This window comes from Macaca mulatta, chromosome 1 (assembly GCF_049350105.2).
Source record: "Macaca mulatta isolate MMU2019108-1 chromosome 1, T2T-MMU8v2.0, whole genome shotgun sequence".
In the NCBI taxonomy this organism is placed as follows: Eukaryota; Metazoa; Chordata; class Mammalia; order Primates; family Cercopithecidae; genus Macaca; species Macaca mulatta.
The window spans coordinates 197,283,628-197,307,263 of NC_133406.1; the positions used below are offsets into that span (position 1 = coordinate 197,283,628).

At 48.9% G+C, this 23,636-nt stretch overlaps 2 protein-coding genes and 2 long non-coding RNA genes across 19 annotated transcripts in view; 3 read left to right on the plus strand and 1 right to left on the minus strand.

The window, feature by feature from the left end:
• Positions 1-10,922, plus strand: part of MED8 (mediator complex subunit 8) — a 417,118-nt gene extending 406,196 nt beyond the window's left edge. For 3 of the 7 annotated variants that reach the window (XM_028834899.2, XM_077960621.1, XM_077960605.1), the window contains exons 4-7: positions 259-399; positions 587-668; positions 1,031-1,279; positions 2,152-2,531. In XM_028834899.2, coding sequence (XP_028690732.1) covers positions 259-399; positions 587-668; positions 1,031-1,279; positions 2,152-2,216 — 537 coding nt within the window. In that variant the 3' untranslated portion in view covers positions 2,217-2,531. Of the gene's footprint in view, positions 1-258; positions 400-586; positions 669-1,030; positions 1,280-2,151; positions 2,532-2,704; positions 3,313-4,462; positions 6,066-9,152 lie in introns of those variants that run through there. The other 4 variants (XM_077960591.1, XM_015137423.3, XM_077960603.1 and 1 more) reach the window with 3 other exon arrangements.
• On the minus strand, positions 6,235-10,922 carry LOC144334003 (uncharacterized). Its single transcript, XR_013403237.1, has 3 exons — positions 8,951-10,922; positions 6,507-7,718; positions 6,235-6,363 (listed from the first exon to the last, which is right to left on the minus strand). It is a non-coding gene; the product is annotated as an uncharacterized LOC144334003 (long non-coding RNA).
• A 6,071-nt stretch (positions 10,923-16,993) lies between these two features.
• LOC144334008 (uncharacterized) lies at positions 16,994-18,821 on the plus strand. The gene is made up of 2 exons (XR_013403242.1): positions 16,994-17,357; positions 17,653-18,821. It is a non-coding gene; the product is annotated as an uncharacterized LOC144334008 (long non-coding RNA).
• Positions 18,822-18,978: 157 nt separating this feature from the next.
• ELOVL1 (ELOVL fatty acid elongase 1) lies at positions 18,979-23,593 on the plus strand. 10 transcript variants are annotated; one of them, XM_077952774.1, is made up of 10 exons: positions 18,979-19,089; positions 19,376-19,508; positions 20,530-20,721; positions 21,376-21,435; positions 21,620-21,810; positions 21,988-22,068; positions 22,202-22,258; positions 22,349-22,454; positions 22,536-22,672; positions 22,857-23,593. In XM_077952774.1, the coding sequence occupies exons 4-10, from the start codon at positions 21,390-21,392 to the stop codon at positions 23,076-23,078; spliced, it is 840 nt and encodes a 279-aa protein (XP_077808900.1). In that variant the 5' UTR covers positions 18,979-19,089; positions 19,376-19,508; positions 20,530-20,721; positions 21,376-21,389; the 3' UTR covers positions 23,079-23,593.
• Positions 23,594-23,636: the final 43 nt, after the last annotated feature.

Consider the following 23,636-nt stretch of genomic DNA (forward strand, 5'->3'; position numbering starts at 1 on the left):
TTGTCTGTTTCAGTCTTTGAAACGTGGCAGACAGTGATAGTTTAATTTGCCTCTAGGTCTGGTAGAGATAGGGATGTGAGAAGACACAAAAAATGAAGGCTGGAGTAAAGGAGATTGTGTCCTAGGAAACTAGATATTATGTCTTAGGTTGTATTTTCCTTGAAAATGCACTGTTTGCCTGTGGATGGGACTGTATATCAGGCCAGATAGAATCTTCTTGGAGTGCATAGTAGGATCAATAAAATCTGTGTGTTGCAGCGGCAGACTGAAGGACGGGTGCCCGTTTTCAGCCATGAGGTAGTCCCTGACCATCTGAGAACCAAGCCTGACCCTGAGGTGGAAGAACAGGAGAAGCAACTGACGACAGATGCTGCCCGCATTGGTGCAGATGCAGCCCAGGTTGGACTGAGTCACTGCCTTGCTGCCCCATCCCCATCCCATCATGAGAAGCTAGGCATTACCATTCCTGTCTAGTAGGGATGCATAGTTGGTTGCACCTAAGCTGCTTCTGGCAGAACCCAAGGAATAAATTTGTCCATATCGTTTCCTAGTTACCCTAATCTCTGCACAAATTTGTGTGTTACAGAAGCAGATCCAGAGCTTGAATAAAATGTGTTCAAACCTTCTGGAGAAAATCAGCAAAGAGGAGCGAGAATCAGAGAGTGGAGGTATGGTGGACTGGTGGCAAAACAGAGAAGGAGAGGTATATAAGATCACTGGAATGGGAATGGTTGTTTCGAGAGTAGTGAAGTTAGGACACAAGAGTGAACTGCTTTAGGGTTTGCATCCATTCTGTTAGCCTTTTGTATTTAAGGCCAACCCTGAAGCAGTGGAGGAAATGGGCAAAGTAAGAAGAGAGAATTCTGAGATAGGCTTGGGGGTCCTCTGGCTCTTTTTATGGGCTGTGAGGGAGTCTAGATGCTGCTGAATTCAGAACTCTAAACCCTGGCACTCATACTGGTCTTCCAGCTGCCACGTTCAGTCCTGCATCAGAAACATACTTCAGGATCCCCACTTACTTTTTCTTCAGGTCTCCGGCCAAACAAGCAGACCTTTAACCCTACAGACACTAATGCCTTGGTGGCAGCTGTTGCCTTTGGGAAAGGACTGTCTAACTGGAGACCTTCAGGCAGCAGTGGTCCTGGCCAGCCAGGCCAGCCAGGAGCTGGGACGATCCTTGCAGGAACCTCAGGATTACAGCAGGTGCAGATGGCAGGAGCTCCAAGCCAGCAGCAGCCAATGCTCAGTGGGGTACAAATGGCTCAAGCAGGTCAACCAGGTAAGGTGGCAGGGGTTGAAGGGAAGTTGACTTTGAGCAGGGGAGCTGGAGGGAATAAGCTAGATTATCTGGGCCTCCAGCATCTCTAGACCTAGAGATTTTCTCCATTTCTCCTTTGCACTGTGACCCAGGAAATAATTTTCAGAAGTAAAAAAATCTCATTTGAGACTCTGCATAGACACCAGAGAGTGAGGAAGAACTTTGAGTAACAGAAACTGCTCTCATTTCCCATCTCCATCTCACATCTCTGTGTCAACTATCCTTCGGTCCCATTTATTCTGGTATTAGATATGTTGTCAGTGTCTCTTCTTAGGTAGAGAAATCAGTGGTCAGATCTTAAGACCGTTTGGTAGGTGCATTAGGAATTGACACGCAGGCCAGTTTTCCAGTCCTACATGTATTCTTTTCTCTGTATCATGCCTCTCTTGCTCTTGGCTTCCTGCTTTCTCTCCTACTCATTTTTAGAATAGTCTATATGGAGGCAGCTAGAAGAGTTATTTCCTCCAAGCTGTCTAGGAGAAGGGACAATTAAAACAAAGATTCTGCAGTTCTTATGATATTAAAAAAAAAAAAACAATGAGAGAAAGTACTCTTTTTACCTGTGACATTAAATGGGGGTCACACAGGTTTAGCTATCTTTTCTAGGAGTGGATGAACAGACTATTCTCCCATATCACTTCTTTCCTCCTGGGCACCTTCAGGGAGAGAGCTGGGTGAAGAACCATACTTCTGACCTTTGTCAAACAAGGTCAGATGCTACAGAGGTTCTGAGATGATAAAGGAGGTGACAGAGGGAACCTGAGATACCACATTTCTGATTTGTCGTGAAAGTCTTACCTTGCTTGAGATGTCTTTCTTCATGTTCCTTTCAGGGAAAATGCCAAGTGGAATAAAAACCAACATCAAGTCGGCTTCAATGCATCCCTACCAGCGGTGAGTGTGGCTGGCAACCTCGACTCCCTGGTGCTCTTTGCAGAGTTGGGCAGTGAAATTATCTTTTGCTCAAGGCTCACCTAGATGGGTACAATAAAAAGAACATGGGCTTTCAGCAACAGACAAATCCCACTTCCACCACTGACTAGCTGTGTGACCTTGGACAAGTGACCTAATTTTCTGAGCCTGTTTCTCATTTGTAAATGGTGATAATACCTACCTTATAGAGTTGTTGTGAGGATTAAAATGAGGAAATGAATGTAAAGCACTTAGCACAGTATATGAAATAATGGGTATTCAATAAATGATAGTTTCTACAGATCCTTCTCCCCACCACCCTCCACAGTCCTTGATCCAGAACTTACCCTGATCTGATACTGCCTCATGTCAATGGTGAGCTGATGGACACAAGATCAAATAAGGCTTTGCTTATTTCATGCTGCCAAAAACTGTAGCAACCTCTGTGTTCTTAGAGGCACACTGTCTTTGCAGGCCCTCCTGCCTGGTTTTCATTCTGGCTGTCCCTCTAAGGTGCAAGGTGAAGAAGCTTCTGGGTCAGGAAGAAAAAAAAAATGCCCGCCTACAGCTCTGGTGAAGCTTGGGCCTGCTGTCCTTTCTATGCTCTGAAAAGCCAACTTGGCTCTTACCTGGCAAATAGTCATAAAGTCCCCTATTCTTTACCCCACCCTTATCACACGAGGCTTTCTCAGGAAGTGGCTCTGCCAGGCAGGACTATGTGGGAAAGGGTTTTTTCTTAGCACATGAAAAAGCCCCTTCCCCTGGACTCGTGTTTCTTATTTTGGAGGGAGAAGGGAATTGCACTTCACACTGCCATCAGGGTTTAGTTGACCTCATAATGGTGCCCAGTTTCTCGACTGGCCAGGATGGCTTTCCTTCATTTCCCTAAGCCTGTGGCCCAAATGGTGAACCAGATTGATGGTGGGAGGGGGCAACCCCCACTGCTTTTATAAAGTTGAACAAAGTGAATTTAGACATTCAGGCTAATCTGCCTTTCTTAGTACTTGTTTGTCGGCATGGGCAGGGGTTGAGTCAGCAGAAGTGGACCAAAGGATTCCTCTGAATAAAGTTATTTAAATTGATGTTCACTGGCTCAGGGTTGTCTGACAGTAATTTATGAGAGCACTACATAGGGATCAGAGGCAATTTCAAGAGTGCTGCAAGGCAGTTCTAATTTGCTCTCCATAAAAAAGTTTTCATATCTTTAATTAGCTTTGATCTAAAAATCCTGCGACTTCCCTCCTGCTCATACCTTCCAGCTGCCTTTTTTCTGTTCTCTTCTATCACACACTGGTGCTTTGGCATTTGTTCAGTGCCAAACAAAGTTCTGCCAGGCTGTGGCAGCAAAGGACTGGAAAAGTGGTCCCAGATGTCACATCTGTTACCATTCCATCAAGACGAGGAATGGTATCCACAAAGCTCACTGACCACAATACATAGCAGTAGGGGAGTCTGGTCACCAGCTCTGAGGCAAAGACAGACCTTTTCCCTACTTAAACTCTTCCAACTCATCAGCTTGCTGAGGTGTTCTCTATCTTCTCACCTCTTCCCTTCCCAGTGGAAATGTCAAAGCTAACTGGCATATTGGGTAGAGTTTGAGCTGTGCTTCTCTGAAACCCCTGGAGCGTCTATTGGTGACTGTTGCCCTTTACTCCACCAAAAGGTTTCCTCCTATTGAACAGCACCAACCGCAGGATTTTTTTGTGTCCCAGGCAAATACTGACTTCATCCCCGCCATACTATTAAAATGGATTCCTTGTCATCCAAGAATGGAAATGTCCTCTTGCCCCAACAGGAACGTATGCAGGATGTCACCTACATCTTGTTCCCCTAAGCAAACAATCCTTCCTCTAGAGGGACTCCTCTACATTCAGCACTGTAGGAGTGCATGCTCTCATTTTTATCCCCCATCCTCAAAACAATCATTTGGGGTACACATATCTCATGAGTGTCTCCCACTTTGGGGTCCATACAGTCTAGTAAATGCCTCTAGAGAGTATGTATCTCCCACCCCTAACATACTCATTCCCTCAGGAGGGAATACATATAGAATTTCCTTTGAAGAAGGGGACATGACCTATTTACTGCCTCAGATTTAGGATTTGCAAAAGGTGACTATTGGCCTACTCTGGTAACATGCCTCTGTTTTTGACTGCCCTGTTTTGCTTGGAGATCGTGCTTTCTCCTATTCTTGGGTCCCCTGGAGAAAGAGATTAGGCCATTGTCTCCTAGGTTTGTGTCTAGGATGGAGAAAGAAGCAGCAGCTGTGAAACGTCAAGAGCTTACTACAGGACAGAGTTCATCCTGCTGAAGGCGGAAGCTTATCCAATCAATGTCAGCATAAGGCCCATTGCCTAGGACCTCTCTCCAGTCCTGCCCTGAGCCTGGGATTCAGTCATTGCTGAACCTCTCTTTTGCTCATTGTGCCAGTCACCCCATTCTGTTCCCCTTCTGGTGTTTATTGCTGCCCTACTTAGCTGGTCCACCTCATTCAACCCTGTCATTTTTTGGGAAACAGCCAAGATAGATAGGTTGTAGCCAAGTGCTCCTTACAACTCCATAGTGGGTCCCAGCATTAGGATTGAGCTGGAGGGGGTGTAATTGCCCACCTCCTCTTGTGCTGCTGCAGAAAAGAAGCTGAACTCTGCAGGAATGCCCCAGTGCGAGGCTGGTCCCTTTTCCCACCCCCTTCTCACCTCCCCCAGGCAGCTGGAAACAACCTCTCCCTTTGTCTGAGCTTCTTGTACAGAATAATCCTCCTTATGGACAATGTATTCTCTGTGCCCTGTGGACACAGGAGCTGTGTAAGCTGATCCCAGCACCAGGCAGGACGGAGGCTGAGTCCTTCCAAACGCCCACCCTGGGTCAGCTCCTGATTACAGTCCAGATGAACTACGAAGGGGTGCACATTCTCTTCCATCTGCTTTTCCTATCTGCTCCAGAATTAGGGAATAGCCTACTGAAGTGTAGCATTGGGCCAGAAGTAGGAACAGGGACTGTGGTCTTTTTCTGCTCAGTCTTGAGGGTTCACAGTGCCTACTTATGGAGGCTTGATGTGACTCTTGCCTGGAACCTTGAACACACGGGGACTAACCCTTGGAAAGGGCTTGCCACTGTGTAGATGGGGCTTTCTAATTGGAACAGAAGGCAAACTCCAACCCATCTGACGAGACCGTGGTGCCCCATCACTTCAGCATGTGTTTTGTCCCACAAGACAAAGTTCCTTTCTTCCCTTTAACTACCATCTCTTGTTTTTGAGCTCCATGTGTCACTGAGGCAGCTCTTGGATTCCTGTTGTGGTCTCTCAATGAGTCACGTGCCATTTGGACATGGCAGCTTCCCTAAGTACATCATGGACAAGGCACCTCACTTCCCTGAGCCTCAGTTTTCTCACTTGGTGGTCCCAGTGATCCTTTTTAGGTCTAAAGTCTGTGGCAGTGATTTTCAAACCCATTTATCCCCAGGTGTTTTGTTTTGTTTTGTTTTCCTTGATGCATAACTGTTACATAAATAGGCCAAATTTTCCTAGATGAGCCCCCAAGTCCCTCAAACTCCTATAAACTGTTCCTGATGTTCCCTCGCTGTCACCTACACCTTAACATACCAACATCCTTCAGACCACAACATTGAAACTGCTTTCTAAACATCTTTCTCTAAGTGAAGATTCATCAAAGAGATGGTAAGTTACCACAAAGTTATCACAAGTTACAAGTTCTGACATACCTTGTATGTTAGAAGTCACCCTCCCACTCTCAGACATCTCTCTCTCCCCAGGCAAGATATATGTACCCAAGACACTCCTCCAGTAGAGGCAATAAATTATACTTTTTCCACATGAAGATAACCTTTCCTAGTGAGTCAAATATAAAGTGCCTTGGGATGCTCGTCTTCCTGTGTTTTCTCTACCATTCCAATGCCTTCCCTAATTCTAACCCTAATTTCCCTTGTTTGTGGTCATTTTGATGCTTCATCTTTTCTTGCTCACATTCCCCATGTAGACATCCTTTGTTCTTTTTTTTTTTTTTTGAGGCAAGGTCTCACTCTGTCATCCAGGCTTGAGTGCAGTGGCACGACCACCTCTCACTGTGATCCTGCAACTCAGGTGATCCTCCAGGCTCAAGTGATCCTTCCACCTGTCAGCCTCCCAAGTAGCTGGGACCACAGGCCTGTGCCTCCATGCCCACCTAATTTTTTAAATTATTATTTGTAATGGAGACAGAGTCTCTAGTGTTGCCCAGGCTGGTCTCAAACTCCTGAGCTCAAGCGATCCTCCCACCTCAGCCTCCCAAAGTGCTGGGATTGTAGGCGTGAGCCACCACACCCAGTCTATCCTTTGTTCTTTTTGCCAATTTCTCTGGGCTACATTTCATGGCCCTAGATAGTGCCATTTTAGTGTCTCGTCCATTTTAAAAGATCCTTCTTGACCCTACATCCCCTCTCACTGACTCACTCACAGCCATGCTCTTGAAACACAGTGCTTAGAATCACTGTTTCTTTTACCTCCCATTCACTTTTTAACCCCTGTGTTTGGGCTTCTACTTCCACCATTCCTCAGAAACTCGGAGATCACAGTTGACCTAGTGACTAAACCCAGAGTTTTTTCAATCCTCATAGTAATGTATCTGCAGCATTAATGCTGACCATTTCCTTTAGTCTCTTTCTCCCCCATGGTTTCTATGGCACACGCTCTCCTTATTCATCCCCCTCTCTAGCCATTCCTTCTCTGCAGCTTTTGGAGTTTTATACTTCTGCCTGCTTCTTAAATGTTAGTCTTTAGCACTTGTCCTTAATCCCCTTTTCTTCTTATTCTGCCTGCTTTCTCTGTGACCACCACTTTTATGTGCATAACTTAAGTGAGTTTTATTTTCAGCTCAGACCTCTTTGCTGAGCTGCAGATTCCTAGTGGATATCTCTACCTATATGATCCACAGCTGGTTGAATGTCCAAATCCAGTTATTCTAGCCTACATACCTGTTTTTCTTCTAAGCCAGGAATATGGAAACCATTCTAAACTATTCTCCCTCTGGGTCCCCAACCCCCTCATACCTAATCAGATACTAAATCCTACCAATTCTGTCTCCACCCTGTCCTACAGTTTAGGCTCTGGGCCTTTCTTACTAAAAGTATTGTTCAGACTCCATATCTCCAGCCGTGCCCACTCTAACTCATCTTCCAAAAGGCTGTTAGGTCTTTCTAAACTGCAGATCTGATCTAATTACTCCCCTGATTAAAATCCTTTATCTTCAGTCCTGCCCACTTTAACTTGTCTTCCAAAAGGCTGCCAGATAGGTCTTTCTGAACTGCAGATCTGATCACATTATTCCTTTGATTGAAAGCTTTTTGATAGTTTACTCCCCATGTGTGCCAGGCATACTGAAAATCACAAGATAAAATCATCCTGGAATGTTCATTTTAAGGGTAATTTAAAACAATACACATTTAGCATGTATTATTATTATTTTATTATTTTGAGACACGGTCTGTCTCACTGTCACCCAGGCTAGAGTGCAGTGGTGTGATCTTGGCTCACCGCAACCTTCACCTCCCAGGCTCAAGTGATCCTCCCACTTCAGCCTCCCAAGTACTGGGACTGCAGGCACGTGCCACTATACCTGGCTAATTTTTGTATTTTTGGTAGAGGTGGGGGTATATGGACCCACCATACCTGGTGGGTGGGTTGGTAGGGGTGGGTGTGCCAGGCATACTGAAAATCACAAGGTAAAATTATCCTGGAATGTTCATTTTACTTAAGAGTAATTTAAAACAGAGACCACACATTTAGCATGCATTATTATTATTATTTTATTTTGAGACACTGTCTCACTGTGTCATACAGGTTAGAGTGTGGTGGTGTGATCTTGGCTCACTGCAACCTCCACCTCCTGGCTCAAGTGATCCTCCCACCTCAGCCTCCCAAGTAGCTGTGACTACAGGTGCATGCCACCATACCTGGCTAATTTTTTAATTTTTGGTAGAGATGGGGTTTCACCACGTTGCCCAAGCTGGTCTCAAACTCCTGAGCTCAAGTGATCCTCCTGCCTCAGCCTCCCAAAGTGCTGGGATTATAGGCGTGAGCCACCATGCCCAGCCAGCATGCATGCATTATTAAGATAAATAGTCTTCAAAGAATTCCTACTAGTCTGAACAGCTTCAGACTAAGCCACCAGATTCCCTAGGGATATTTACTTACTCGTGTTGGCCATTACATTTACCTCATTGGAAAAGCTTAAAAAATAGCTCAGATTTTCTGGAAAGGCAAGTAAGATTCTGTGTGATGCAGCCCCCTGCCTCCTTCTTCTTAGTGTCATGCCACCCACTCAATTCCCAGGCCGTCCACATTGCTTGCAGTTTCCTGAATGTGACAGCTCTTTCAAACCTCCATTCCTTTATTCCCACTGTTCCCTCTGCATGGAACACTTTGCCCTATCATTCTGTCTGACAAATACCCAATCTTTCAAAATTCAGCTCACAAGTCACCCCACTCTCGCTGGTGCAGTGGCTTACGCCTGTCATCCCAGCACTTTGGGAGCTGAGGCATGAGGACTGTGTGAGCCCAAGAGTTCAAGACCAGCCTGGACAGCACAGGAAGACCCTGTCTCTACTAAAAAATTAGCCAGGTGTGGTGGCATACACCTGTGGTCCCAGCCACTTGGGAGGCTGAGATGAGAGGATTGCTTGGGCCTGGGAGGTCAAGGCTGCAGTGAGCTGTGATTGTGCCACTGCACTCCAGCCTGGGCAACAGAGCCAGACCTGTCTCCAAAAAAAAAAAAAAAAAAAAAAAGTCACCCCTATGTGAAGTTTTTTAGTAACCCACAACTCAACACTATTCCCAAGGTAAGATTAATTACGTCCTCTTTTATGCTCCACATTTGTACCTTGTACAAACTTATTCTAGCTCCTGGTGCACTTTATTGTCTCCCAGGTTCAAGCATCCTGAAGTTTGAATCCCAGCTCTTCCACCTGAGAGCTGAGTGATCTTAGACAAGATAATGTGTGTGCCTGGCATACTACAGCATCTAGCCCATCATAAACACCATTAATGGTAGTGCTACTATTATTATTACTATCATGATTTGTTTGTCTTTGGAGAAGTAGTATAAAATAACATTTTGGTTTAAAAAGCAGGTTCTTGTACCAGACTGCCCCAGTTCAAATCCTAGCTGTGTGACTTACCAGCTGTGTGGCCTTGAGCAAGTTAGTTCACTTCTCTATGCCTTTGTTTCCTTATTCCTGGGGTCGATAACAATGGCTATTTCATAGGGTTGCTGCGAAGTTTAAATGGATTAATACATATGAAGTGCTTAGGATAATGCTGACAACAGTAGAAGCTCAATACATATTATATATCCATAGGGTAACATCTGGAAATCTCTGCTGTCAGTGATTGTTGCTTGAATAAATGATTGACCAATTCCTCTAAGAGGTCGTAACCTCTCCTTCCCTCTGCAGCTCCCCTGTGCTCATGTCTCAGGCACTTAGCCTCAGGAGACGCTTTTTGTGCATACTTCATCCCCCATGGTATCTCCCTAGTAACGTGCAGAGTAGGCACTGGAGCAGTTTTACATTGGATTACCTGACATAAGTCAATTTCAAATCTAGTTTTGTGAATTTTATTTCTCCCATCTAGTTGTTGCCTACATTCTTTCATTAAGAAATTGTATCCTTTTGACTTGAGGCCAAATGACAAGACCTCTCACCTGAAATATTGTTTTTCATGCCTTCTGAACTGTATCTCTTCCCTGTCTAAACTAGCTAACCACTCAGTTCCATAGTCTTTCTACAGTCTGTCCCTAAAGGGGGCCCTTCACCAGTCATAGCTTTCTCTGTGCAGTTGTGATGAATTCTTGCCTCGCTTGTCTGTGCTTGCTGGGTCGGGCTCAGTTCTTTGTGGGTGGCTGTGTATAATTCACTGGAGATCAAAACCAGAGCTCTTTGGTGCCATGCTTGCCTCTCTTCCCACCACATAGACCACCAGTCCTTCAGACTTTGTTTTGTCTTGGCATACTCCACGATTCTTGCCACTTTGCCATAAGTGCTCTCAGCTGTAGCCATAAGGACATAGCTGGGAGTCAGGTGTTGCCTTATACCTCCGGGGCTTACACATGCTCTGCCCTACGCAGAACGCCCTCTCTTTTTCCTGCTCCAACCCCCTTATTCACCTGATAAATAATTCATCCTTCTAGTTCAAATGTCACCTACTCTTGTAAAGTCTTTCCTACTTCCTCTCCTGTACACTTGACCATTCTTAAACTGTACCTCTCCTGTGCCCCGTACACACTTCCATTCTCGCACCCATAGTTCTATTGCAGTTTATTTATTTTCAAGTTCATATCCTGCTTTGGACACTTATCCACTGTGTGGCCTTTGAAAGTTACTTCACTTCCAAGAACCTCAGTTTCCAGCTCTATAGGATGGGATTATAGTACCAACTTCAAAGAGCACCTTCAACAAAACGTATTTAAAGTTAGTAGCTCTTAATTTTCTACCAGATAAAGTCCAAGCTTCTTAAAAAGGCCCTTCAGGCAAATAGTCAACACTCAAGTGGTAACTGTTAGTCTCTTCTACTTTCTCCTGAGCAATCTCATTTTTATGTGATGGTCTAGTAGACTGTTTTGATTGCAAGACATTATAATTAAACTAGCCTAATAAAAAATTACAATTAAACTGGCTTAATAAAAAAACAAAAAAAAAAGAATCAGCTGTATTTGGGTTATGTGGATGGCTCTAGGTGGGCTCAGAGGCTCATATGTTGTCTGGACTCTCTGTCTCTGCGTTTCTCCACTCTACATTATTAGAACTCATCTCATGGGAGAGCTCTGGTTTCACTTGGATTATATGCCGTTAGGAGCTTGGCCTGGGAGGAAGTAGGGAAGAATACCAGCATTAATGAGCCAATGGGGTAGGGAATTTCTCAAAGGAAATGAAAGCAGGGGATGGGAAAGTTTCTGAATACAGCCAAAACTAGAGCTACCACACTCCAGTCCACTTTGTGTGGTTTCACCTCTATATAGAGAATCCTCAGATTTTTTTTCTCAAGTTCCGTCCTTTCTCCTGAATGCACAGTATTATGTTTTAGATTGCTTGTTGAATGGGCCATCTCACCTCAAACTCAGGATGTCCCAAACTGCATTCATTTTCTCCATCCTGCCCCACCTGAGTTATCCAGCTGGACATCTGCTGTTAGTTCTGGGTCTTTTTTCTGCTGTATCCCCTTTTCTTCCTTCTCACTGCCATTCTTCTAGGTCAGGCCTTTGTTATGTCACACCCAGACCTCTGAGCTGGCTCCCAGCTGGTATCCCTGCCTTCTTCTGCTTTCCTCTTGATAATATATCTTACTCTTGCCAAGTTTGTCTTTTTTTTCTTTCTTTCTGAGACAGTCTTGCTCTGTCACCCAGGCTGGAGTGCAGTGGTGCGATCTTGGCTCACTGCAACTGCCACCTCCCAGGTTCAAGCGATTCTCCTGCCTCAGCTTTCCAAGTAGCTGGGACTACAGGCACATGCCACCACGCCCACCTAATTTTGTATTTTTAGTAGAGATGGGGTTTCACCATGTTGGTCCAGGCTGTCTCGAACTCCTGACCTCAAGTGATCCACCCACCTTGGCCTCCCAAAGTGTTAGGATTATAGGTGTGAACCACTGTGCCCATCCCCAAATTTGTCTTTTTAAAGCACAGTGGGGATCATATCAGCCTGCCACTTAAAATCTTCAGAGACGGGCTGGGCACGGTGGCTCACACCTGTAATCCCAGCACTTTGGGAGGCCGAGGCAGGCACATCACGAGGTCAGGAGATCGAGACCATCCTGGCTAACACAGTGAAATCCCGTCTCTATTGAAAATACAAAAAATTAGCCGGGTGTGGTGGCGGGCGCCTGTAGTTCCAGCTACTCGGGAGGTTGAGGCAGGAGAATGGCGTGAACCCGGGAGGTGGAGCTTGCAATGAGCCGAGATGGCGCCACCACACTCCAGCCTGGGCGATAGAGTGAGACTCCATCTCAGAAAAAAAAAAAAGAAGAAGAAATCTTCAGAGACATCCCAATATAAAGTAAACTCATTTTTTAAAATTCAAAACATTTCATGATCTGGGGCCACTCATTAACCTTCTATCATATGAAGGCCTTTCATTAGCCATATCCTTTAGCCCAAGGGTCCCCAACCCCTGGGCCATGGACCAGTACCAGTCTGTGGCCTGTTAGGAACCAGGCCACATAGCAGAAGGTGAGTGGTGGGCAAGTGAGCAAGCATTAACGCCTGAACTCCTCCTCCTGTCAGATCAGCAGCAGCATTAGATTCTCATAGACGCGGGAGCCTTATTGTGAACTGTGCATGCAAGGGATCTAGGTCGTGCGCTCCTTATGAGAATCTAATGAATGCCTGATGATCTGAGGTGGAACAGTTTCCTCCTGAAACCATCCCCCTGCCCCTTGCCCCCCACATCACCCCACAAGCCCCCATCCTTAGAAAAATTGCCTTCAACCTCTGATTTCAGTTTATCTGTTAAGAGGTGATCATAGAACTTACCTTACAGGATGGAAACATTCGAACATATGGAACACAGCTGGTTTCATCCTTGCCAGAAAAAGTACTAATAGAATAATAAGTTTCTCATTCCCCTCTTGGTCCTTCTCACGTGTCTTCTGGATCTTACCAACTCCCTTTCCTCCATCTTGATAGCATCCCCTGGTTTGCCCCCTAACAAAAAGCCTCTCCTTTTTTCTCTGCAGAGCTTTTCCTGCAGGTTCTGTCACATCCCTTTCCCCCTTTCTAAGTTTCTTTTGTTCAGTTCAATGAACAGTGAATGATACCCATAGTATGTAGGCACTGGTTACCCACTGATGGATCAGACGTTGGCCCTGACCTTTCAGGGGTCCAGGCCAACCCTCAAATTCCAGAAGATCCAAAGAATGTTTGCATGCCGTCTCTCCCCTCTGCCAGCCCGATGTCTTTCCAGCCCTGGTTCCTTCAGCCAAGGTCCCAGCCTGCTTTGGAAGAGGATACCAACTAGCTGGCTGGGGCCCAGGGACATGCAGAATTATTAACTGGCAAACTCTTTGCCCTCATCTTCGCTCTCCCATCCTCACAGGCTAACCCTCCCATCACCTCTTCTGCGTGGGTACTGTGCAGGAAGTGTCCTTTGTCCTTTACAGGATGGAAAATGGAGAAGCTTGACACAGCCCCCAGGAGGCTGCTTCCATCTCCACCTGCCAGTTCTGTTGCCCCTCAATCTGGACCTTCAGTTCCTGTTCATAACTGATACCCCATCTCTTATTGTGTTTTCCCTCCACTCTTCCACTCACTCACTCACTCATGAACATGCAGGCGTACCTTTTTCCATTTTTTTCCTCATTGCCATTTCTGTTTCTCTGATCCTACCTCCATTTAATATTTGTGCTGAAACATATAAAGCCTCAGAAAATCATGGGAATCGAGTTCATACAGATAGTGATTTTCAGGCTGAACTTCTGGAGAAACGACATCCATGGTTTATCTTCTTGAGAAAGAGGATGGAGACGGGCCCTTTGAAGAGCAGTGAGTGAGGAGTGAGTCAGACAGGGTGGGACCTGGGGGAAGTCGCCACCTCATTTCCCATTAGTCAGGAAGGCTCCATGAAAGGGATGGAATTTTAGTTGTTGGACTGGGTTTCCTTTCCCCACTGTACCTGGCCTTCATCCTTATCAAACCTATGAGTTCCTTGACCTCTTCAGTTTCTCCAGTTTATCAGTGTACCCTTGGTTTAGTTTAGTCTACTCAGCCTTCACTGAACCCTCTCCCAAGCAAGGCCTTCCATCTGGCTTCCCTACAGATCCCTATTTCCGCTTTACTGACTCCCACTCACTTAGCTCTGCTGGAGAACATCACAGCCTTCTAAACTGGTACACTCCTTATGGTCTCCCACCCAGCGTGGCCTTCCACTCTGTTCACCAAGCTTTCCCAGCATTCCATCATCAGCTACTCTAGACTGTACCACTTCCCTACAATTCCTTATCCTACCACCTACCCATCCCCCACGTTCAGCAAATACCTGACATCTGACTGAAGGAAAAAATAGACTCCTTTAGACAAAACTCCCTCAATTTCCTCCCATTCCACTGACGAACTTACTCTATTTCCGTTCTCCTTAGCCAGAGGCTGCTCTCTTAATGTGTATGCTGGATCCCATTGTCTCTCTCCACACAGCATATAAACATGCTTCGGCCTCTTCCCATTGAGAACAACCATCTAGCATCAATCTGGAGGTGAGAGCCAGGCACTGATATTTTAAAAGCTCCCCAGTTGATTCTAGTTGCAGCTAGGGCTGAAAAATGAACAGAATAAAATCCAGTCTTCTTATTATGGCATGCAAGGCTCTTCATAAACTGACTCATGCCTTTCTTGTCCTTCCATATGCCCTCTGAACTGGAGTCATACCAAACTACTTAGCGTTCCCAAATCCGCCACATCTCTTGCTTCTATGCCTTCACATACATGCTTCACTCTGTTTAGAATGCCTTTCCCTGCTTTCTAGAAAGTGTCTTTTTTTTTCTTTTTTTTGAGATGGAGTCTCACTCTTGGCGCCCAGGTCAGAGTGCAGTGGTGCAACCTCGGCTCACTGCAACCTCCGCCTCCTGCCTTCAAGTGGTTCTCCTGCCTCAGCCTCCTGAGTAGCTGGAATTTTAGGTGCCTGCCACCAGGCCTGGCTAATTTTTGTGTATTTTTTAGTAGAGATGGGGTTTCACCATGTTGGCCAGTCTGGTTTCAAACTCCTGACCTCTGGTATCCACCCACCTCGGCCTCCTAAAGTGCTGGGATTACAGGCATGAGCCACCTCACCCGGCCTAGAAAGTGACCTTTAATGCTTAATTAAGTGTCATTTTTACGTCATCTTCAAGAATTAGCCTCCACACTGAGTTAAGGTGCCCCCGCACACCAGTGCTTTCATAACCCTCTGGGTTTATCTCTATGGGAACACTCACCACATATATAATTGCTCATCTATATGTCTGTCTTTCCTATCAGACTGAGTGTTTTGCAGGAACCCCAGGGCCACGAAGATGCCATTTGGTAGGATTTGGGGCTAAGTGGTCTATATCAGATATTTAAAGATGCTTGCTCCGATCCATTTTTGTTCAGTTTGCCAAACTGAACAAAAGAAACTCAGGAAAGGGGAGAGGGGTGTGATACAACCTGGGACAAGAGCTGAACAACTGTCTTTGAGCATGTTCATTCATGTAATCAGTCAGCATTTATTGAGGGCCTGCCATGGTCATTTACCAATATGGTCCAGGTAAATAAATACACAGTTGAAGTTTCCTATCACTACTGCGTTTGGCCTCTGGGATGGTTTCATCATCTACAATAGTCTGCTTTCTTTGTCTCTAGTGCACTCTTATGATGGACATTTAATCCAAAATCTCTCAATAGTGCTCTCACAACAGTGGTTTGCACAGAGTAACTGTTTAGGAAATATTATTAAAAGAATGCTCATGAATCTACATATAAGTATGTACCTTCCTGATATTTTGGGCACTTTCCCACCTTCTCCATTAAATGTTGAGACAGAAACAGTGCTAAGCACTTTACATGTGTTATCTCCTTCAGTCTTCACAGCAGTCCTATGAGATAGGTACTCTTATTGCTCCAATTTTATAGAAGTTCAGCAACTTACATAAGGTCACACCCAACATCACTGGAGTATACCTGGAACACAGGCTTTCAATAAATATTTATGGACTCAGTGATACTGTTCCCAAGGGAAATGGAAAGGCTTTCAAATTCTTATTGTCTTCTCCCCTTGACTCTGGTTCCCTTGGCCTCTCTTCCTTTCCCACATCATCCCATTCACACTAACATTCATTCAACAAACGTAGAGGGTCAACTGAGTACCAGATAATGGCCAGATGCTGGAGATACAGAGATGACAAAACATGGCCCATACTGAGAGGAACTTATAGTTTTGCGATGCGGATAAGCAGATAATTACAATTGTGGGAGCAAGAGGAGGGAGTGATTTACTGCCTAGGAGACCTGACTGTTCCTTGTGCTGAGCCAGGGGGTGAGGGTTGAGGGGGGTATGAAAGATGCTGACATCCTCGGGGAATGGTTAAAGCACTGGGTGGGGCCCAGGAGAGTGTCACAGGTAGAATGAGAGGACAAGGCAGGGACCAGATCAGTTAGGATCTTAGTGTTGGAGCTTTTTAAATAGTGAATTCTTCTGCCATTTCCTTTCAAGGGTGGGTACTAATGGGCTGGGTCATATCTGTACTTTGGCTCAGACCTCTTACCTAAGCTCTAGGACTAAACTTTCACATAGCTATATCCCACCATTTGTGGAGTCATTTATTCATTTATTTAGAGACAAGGGTTCTGTCATTCAGACTGGAGTGCAGTGACGTGCTTGGCTCACTGCAACCTCCACTTCCTGGGCTCAAGTCATCCTCCCACCTTAGCCTCCAGAGTAGCTGGGACAATAGGCATGCATCACCATGCCTGGCTAATTTTTTGTATTTTTTGTAGAGCCAGGGTCTCACGATGTTGCCCAGGCTCAAACTTGTGAGCTCAAGTGATCTGCCTGCTGCGGCCTTACAAAGTGCTGGGATTACAGGCGTGAGCCACCATCCCCAGCCTATCCTACCATTTATGAACACCTTTTTTTTTGTCACCCAGGCTGGAGTGCAGTGGCACAATCTCGGCTCACTGCAACCTCTACCTCCCAGGTTCAAACAATTCTCTTGCCTCAACCTCCCGAGTAGCTGGGACAACAGGCGTATGCCGCCATACCCGGATAATTTTTTTTTGTGTGTGTGTGTGTTTTAGTAGAGATGGGGTTTCACTGTGTTGCCCAGGCTGGTCTCGAACTCCTGAGCTCAGGCAATCCTCCCGCCGTGGCCTCCCAAAGTGCTAGTATTACAGGCATGAGCCACCGTGCCTGGCCTGAATATCTTATTCTCCCAACCACCACGTCTTCCGAATTCCCTCTTTTTTTTTTGGAGACGGAGTCTTGCTCTTTCGCCAGGGTGGAGTATAGTGGCTCGATCTCGGCTCACTGCAACCTCCGCCTCCCAGGTTCAAGCAATTCTCCTGCCTCAACCTCCCGAGTAGCTGGGATTACAGGCATGCGCCACCATGCCCGGCTAATTTTTGTATTTTCAGTAGAGATGGGTTTTCACCATGTTGGCCAGGCTGGTCCTGACCTCAGGTGATCTTTCCGCCTCAGCCTCCCAAAGTACTGGGATTACAGGCTTGAGCCACCGCACCGGGCCGATTCTTTTTTCTATTTTTTGAGAGGGAGTCTCGCTCCGTCGCCCAGGCTGGAGTGCAGTGGCTGGATCTGGGCTCACTGCAAGCACCACCTCCCGAGGTCAGCCATTCTCCTGCCTTAGCCTCCTGAGTAGATGGGACTACAGGCGCCTGCCACCACGCCTGGCTAACTTTTTGTATTTTCAGTAGAGACGGGGTTTCACTGTGTTAACCAGGATGGTCTTAATCTTCTGACTTCATGATCCGCCCGCCTCAGCCTCCCAAAGTGCTGGGATTACAGGGATGAGCCACCGTGCCCGACCTTTTTTAAAAAACTGTGTTTATTTTCCTTGCGGAGCAGGGCTGCCCCATAGGCAGTGTGCCCAGAGTAGCCCAGATTCCCAAATTCTGTCCACACTTACACAATCCAATCCTGCAAGCAATTATTAGATGGTTGTGTGCTTCTGTTCCAGGGGCCGCTGGACGTAGAAATTCCATTTCACTAAAATCTACTCCGTCCTTTGCACCCACTAGTTGAGTCCAGTTAGTGAGTCTGGAGGTGGGGGCTGGGGTGTAGAATAGATAAATAAATATATAGAGAGCCAGTCCAGCTGTCTGGAGGAAAGCTGGACATTGTCCGCCTCTTCCAATCCCATCAGTTGCCACATCTTCTTTGGTCAGGCTGGCTTTGTCACCTGGTCTCCTTCCTGTGCCCTCCTCACACTGGCTGCCAGAGTAAAATGATTAAGCCAGAGAGACTGCAAGCCCCATGAGTGCAGGGACGTTGGGTGGTCCATAAACGTCTGATGAATTTATGATACAAGCCTGATTATAGTCTCCTCAAAAATCTTTACTGTTTCTCCTCTGCTTCTAGAATAAAAATCAGATCGCTCATTTGGCCTTCACGACCTACTACATTCAGCCGCAGTCAGCTTCATTTCCCTTTTTTCCTTTCACTACCTCGAAGGCCAGTTTAGCCAGTGATTCACTATGCTTGCCCCGGGCCACTTGTATCCTCCCACCTCCATTCCTGGCAGCCCTCGCAGCAGATCCTAACGCTTAGGGCTCCTCAAGTGTACAGGCTCGTGAGGCTTCCCTCCCGCAAAGACCAGTCCGTCCTCAGCACACGCAGTGTGCTCCCGCCCGCCGCTCTGCGCTCACCCTGCAGGAGAGGGAGCTCTTTGAGGGCAAGGCCAAACCCTCCCCCGAGCCCTGAGCTGGGCCTGCCGCACACAGATGCGCGGTCCTGCCGGGGAGCAGTCACCCGGGGACAGGGCCGGGTCCGAGGCTGCACGTCGGGAAGAGACGGCGTGCTCCCGAGGTGGCCAGGCCGCTGTAATCGGCCAGGGCGGGCCCGAGCGGCGAGGGAAGAGGTGGGGAACCCGGGCCGCGGCGCTTCCTGCCGGGACCCGGCGGCCCGCCCCAGCCTCTGCCCCCGCCCCGGCCGAGCCTGCGCTGCCGGCCTCCGGCCCCGCTGGCCGCCCAATCAGCGGGCGCCCCCCGCGCGGCCCGCCCCTCCCCCTCTGGTGACAGAAAGTCGGCCCAGCAGATGAGGAAGTGGCAGGCAGGCAGGCTGGCCCCGGGGACTTCTCTGTGGCCCTGCTCCCTCCAAGCCCTCCGCCGTTGCCCGCCCGGCCCCTACGGGTGAGTCTGGACCTTCCACGGGCTCTCCACGTGCCGGCGCCCCCTGCCTTGCCAGCCCGGCCCAGCTCTGCCCTGCCCTGCCCAGGCTGTGGGAGAGGCTGTTCCCGGAGCCAGTGGGTGGGAGGTCCCAGCTCCCTGGGGCCGGGCCTCGCCAGCACCCTCCCTCCCCCACACCCCCGTCTCTGGCCCCCATTTGCCTACACCCAGGCCTTCCTCCACCACCCGTGCTTTTACCCCTCTCCCTCCTCCTCTCCCTTCCCTCCCCCGGCTCCCCCAACTTTGCCAGGCTCCTTTTCCCTTCGATCCATCTTAAAGGAAGGAAGGGACGGGCTGAGTTCCCCGACGAGGGACACACCCAGATTTTCCTGCAGCTTGGGGAGAGGTCCTCCCAGGAGCCTTGGTCCCTCCTGGTCTGCCGGGTGTGTGGGTTGATCTTGGGGGCTGGTGGTTGAGAGATAACAGGCTGGCTGGCTCCCATGTGTCAGGGAGGAACCTGTGTTGGCGCCCTCGCCCCGGCCTGGGCCCTGCCGGGGATGGGCGGCCAGCAAGCCCGATGGTGGGGGAGCAAGTGAGGAGGGGATCCGAGCGTGGCCAAGCAGCGCGCACACGTGTGTGAGTGGCCCCGCGAGTGAGCCCGTGCGTGTGCCTGGGCGGCGGCCGAGCTGCGTGAGGGCCGGGAGCCATGCGTGTCAGCCCACGGAGGTGCTGGGTGGTGTGTCAGGCAGGAAACATGTGTGCCAGCCCTTGGCGTGGCGCCTTCGCCGTTGGGGGTGGAGAGCTGGGTGAGGGGTGGATGTGGACCGCAGGCTTGGGGCCTGACCACGGTGGGCCTAAAGAAGCCCGGCCTCCTGGAGGTGAGGGGTGTGCGGGGCGGGGAGGTGACAGAGGTGCGCCTCTTCAATTCGCACCTGCACAGGTGCTTCTCTGGAAGCAAGGAGTCTGGGGCACCTGCTCCCCTGGGCCCTGCTCTGTTCCAAGAATGCCTTGTCCCTCAGGGATTGTCAGTACCATGCTCTCCTGGGTCTGGCCAGAGGCTTTTATGTCCCTGGAAGCCTTCCCCCGACATTCCTTTAGGCCCTGAGGGGGAGGGGGCCTAGCCCATTAGGGCCCCTCCCTGAGGGAGGGGAAGATTCCTGCGACCTCCCCCACTCCCCAACCCCCTCACATGCCACTGGCTTCCCTGCCTTCCCAGGAAGGGAAGAGTGACTGTACCCATTCTGAAGTAGGACAAACTGAGAAGTTCTGGCCAGCTTAGGAGAGGATGCTGGGTGTGGATTTTCAGCAGTGCTTTGGGCCGGGGCTGGGGCTGGGACTAGGGTCGGAGGAGGTTTCTGGCTCAGAACCTAGGACCTTAGTTCATCAGGCTGGTCCCGGGTTGGTGGGTGGTGAGCCTGGGGCTTTACTTGGCTTTCCCAATCCTGGTGGGTCCTGCTTCCCCAGGCACTGACCTGTGGCCTGGACCCACCCTCCACCCCATGCGCAGTACAGCGGGGGCGGGCAGAGGGCGGGGCTGCTGCCAGATCTAGTCAGACAGGTGGAGCCGCCGGGGCAGGAGTCTCAAAGAGCCAGGCTCCAGGAGAGGAAGGGCTCTGCGAGAGGAGAGAGGAGAGCGCTGGAGAGGAGAGGCTGGAGGTGAGAGCCCCGGGAAGGCAGAGGAGAAACGTAGGGAGATGAATGTCCCAGCACAGGCAAGGAGGAATCCCAGGATAAGGTTCTGGAGGGAAAAGAAGGGCCCAGGGAGGTGAGAGTCCTGGCAGGGGCAGGAGGGACCCTGGGGAGAAGAAGAGAGTTCCCGGAAGGGTCCAGAGGGACGGGAAGTAGAGAGGGCAGGAGAGGAGAGATTGAAGGGGAGAATCCTGAGAGAGAAGAAAGACCCAGAGCTGGGGGGGTGAGGGACTCGGGTGAGGAAGGGAGACGGATTTCAAGAGCTCCCTGTTGGTGAGAAGGTAAGACTCTCCAATAAGAGACCTGGAATTGAGAGTCCTTTTATGGAGGAAGAGGGGAAGGGAGGCCAGGAAGTAAAACTGTGGAGAGGAGAGGAGAGGAGAGTAACGTGTGGAGAGGAAGGGTAGAACAGCCCTTCCCAGGCAGGGAGGACGTGTGGGGAGCAGATGCCTCAACCAAACTGCCTCCTCCCACTAGTTACCAGTAATTCCTTCCTTTCACTGTTCTGTCCTTTCTGCAATGAGGCATTGGGAGTTTTCTTGTCTGGTTCTGTGTCTTATCTCTGTGGGGTGGGGGTGTGCAGTGGGCTCTGTCTGACATCCACCCTCTGTACCTCCCCAGAGTCCTGAGCCAGGATGGAGGCTGTTATGAACTTGTACCAAGAGATGATGAAGCACGCAGGTAAGACACTGTCCACCAGCCGTTTCCTCTCTTCTTTCCCAGGATCCCTGGATCTAGGGCTGTCTTCTAATGGAGAGTTCCTATGAACCCCTTGACCCTTTGCGACCTGACCTCATGTCTGTAGACCTAATGAAGACCCTTCAAACCCTGTGACTCTTCCTGATTCTTTGACCCTTATTCATAGATCCCCGGATCCAGGGCTACCCTCTGATGGGGTCCCCCTTGCTAATGACCTCCATCCTCCTGACCTACGTGTACTTCGTTCTGTCACTTGGGCCTCGCATCATGGCTAATCGAAAGCCCTTCCAGCTCCGTGGCTTCATGATTGTCTACAACTTCTCACTAGTGGCATTCTCCCTCTACATTGTTTATGAGGTGGGCCCCTGGGATGCTGGGCTTTAATTTCTGTCAGCAGGATAAGGAGCAGGCCATAGAGCCAGAGCATGGCATTTCTCCTTTCCAGAGAGGTTCAGATACATGTCCTTAGCTAGTGAAGGGGAGGGATGGCTGGGAAGGGAGAACTCTGGTGGTCTAATCCACATCCCTTCCTAGTTCCTGATGTCAGGCTGGCTGAGCACCTATACCTGGCGCTGTGACCCTGTGGACTATTCCAACAGCCCTGAGGCACTTAGGGTAAGTAGAGGCTGGGGCTAGGTCATAAGCAACCTAGTAGATATGACCAGTTTGGGGCCTGTGCTCAAGGCCCAATTTAGGGAGGCTCTTAGAACAGCGTATGAGGTCCTAAGGCTATCCCAACTTCTTGCAGATGGTTCGGGTGGCCTGGCTCTTCCTCTTCTCCAAGTTCATTGAGCTGATGGACACAGTAAGTAGTTATATGAGATGTGAGAACTTGTGGGGAGAATGAGGTGGAGAGGCCCAGGTTCTGAATCCCCTTCCCTCACTCTTCTCTCAGGTGATCTTTATTCTCCGAAAGAAAGATGGGCAGGTGACCTTCCTACATGTCTTCCATCACTCTGTGCTTCCCTGGAGCTGGTGGTGGGGGGTAAAGATTGCCCCGGGTGAGTGGTGAAGGCCACTATGGGAAAGGGTGGGCACCAGAGGCTGGACTCTGCTGACCCTGTCTTATTGTCTACTCACAGGAGGAATGGGCTCTTTCCATGCCATGATAAACTCTTCTGTGCATGTCATAATGTACCTGTACTACGGATTGTCTGCCATTGGCCCTGTGGCTCAACCCTACCTTTGGTGGAAAAAGCACATGACAGCCATTCAGCTGGTGAGGGGCTTGGCCTGACTTACCTATAACCATCCCCCCACATTCCTAGCCTGGATCCTCCCTTTATCCAGTCTGTCTCACCTTTGACCCCATCTCTCCCTACTCAACATTTCTCTTTCTCTATATGCTCTTCCCCTCTAGTTCTCTCAGTATTCCCTCTGACCCTGACCTTTATCTATCCTAGATCCAATTTGTCCTGGTCTCACTGCACATCTCCCAGTACTACTTTATGTCCAGCTGTAACTACCAGCACCCAGTCATTATTCACCTCATCTGGATGTATGGCACCATCTTCTTCATGCTGTTCTCCAACTTCTGGTATCACTCTTATACCAAGGGCAAGCGGCTGCCCCGTGCACTTCAGCAAAATGGAGCTCCAGGTATTGCCAAGGTCAAGGCCAACTGAGAAGCATGGCCTAGTAGGCGCCCACCTAAGTGCCTCAGGACTGACTGCACCTTGGGCAGCGTCCGTCAGTGCCCTCTCCACCTACACCTGTGACCAAGGCTTATGTGGCCAGGACTGAGCAGGGGACTGGCCCTCCCCTCCCCACAGCTGCTCTACAGGGACCACGGCTTTGGTTCCTCACCCACTTCCCCCAGCCAGCTCCAGGGATGTGGCCTCATTGCTGTCTGCCACTCCAGAGCTGGGGGCTAAAAGGGCTGTACAGTTACTTCCCACTCCCTGCCTTAAACTTGGGAGAGGAGCACTCAGGGCTGGCCCCACAAGGGTCTCGTGGCTTTTTTTCTCACAGAAGAGGTCAGCAATAATGTCACTGTGGACCCAGTCTCCCTCCTCCACCCCACACGCTGAAGCAGTAGCTTCTGGGCCAAAGGTCAGGGTGGGCGGGGGCCTGGGAATACAGCCTGTAGAGGCTGCTTACTCACTTGTGTCTTAAATTAAAAGTGACAGAGGAAACCACAGAGGCTGTGTGTATACATGTGTAAATGGAGGAGGTGGGGGAAC

Excerpts from the sequence above, each read along its gene's own strand:
- ELOVL1 (XM_077952774.1), top strand. The coding sequence starts at position 21,390 with ATGGAGGCTGTTATGAACTTGTACCAAGAGATGATGAAGCACGCAG. Across the intron at positions 22,069-22,201 it reads ACAGCCCTGAGGCACTTAGG|ATGGTTCGGGTGGCCTGGCT; the intron begins GTAAGTAGAGGC and ends AACTTCTTGCAG. Across the intron at positions 22,455-22,535 it reads GGGGGTAAAGATTGCCCCGG|GAGGAATGGGCTCTTTCCAT; the intron begins GTGAGTGGTGAA and ends GTCTACTCACAG.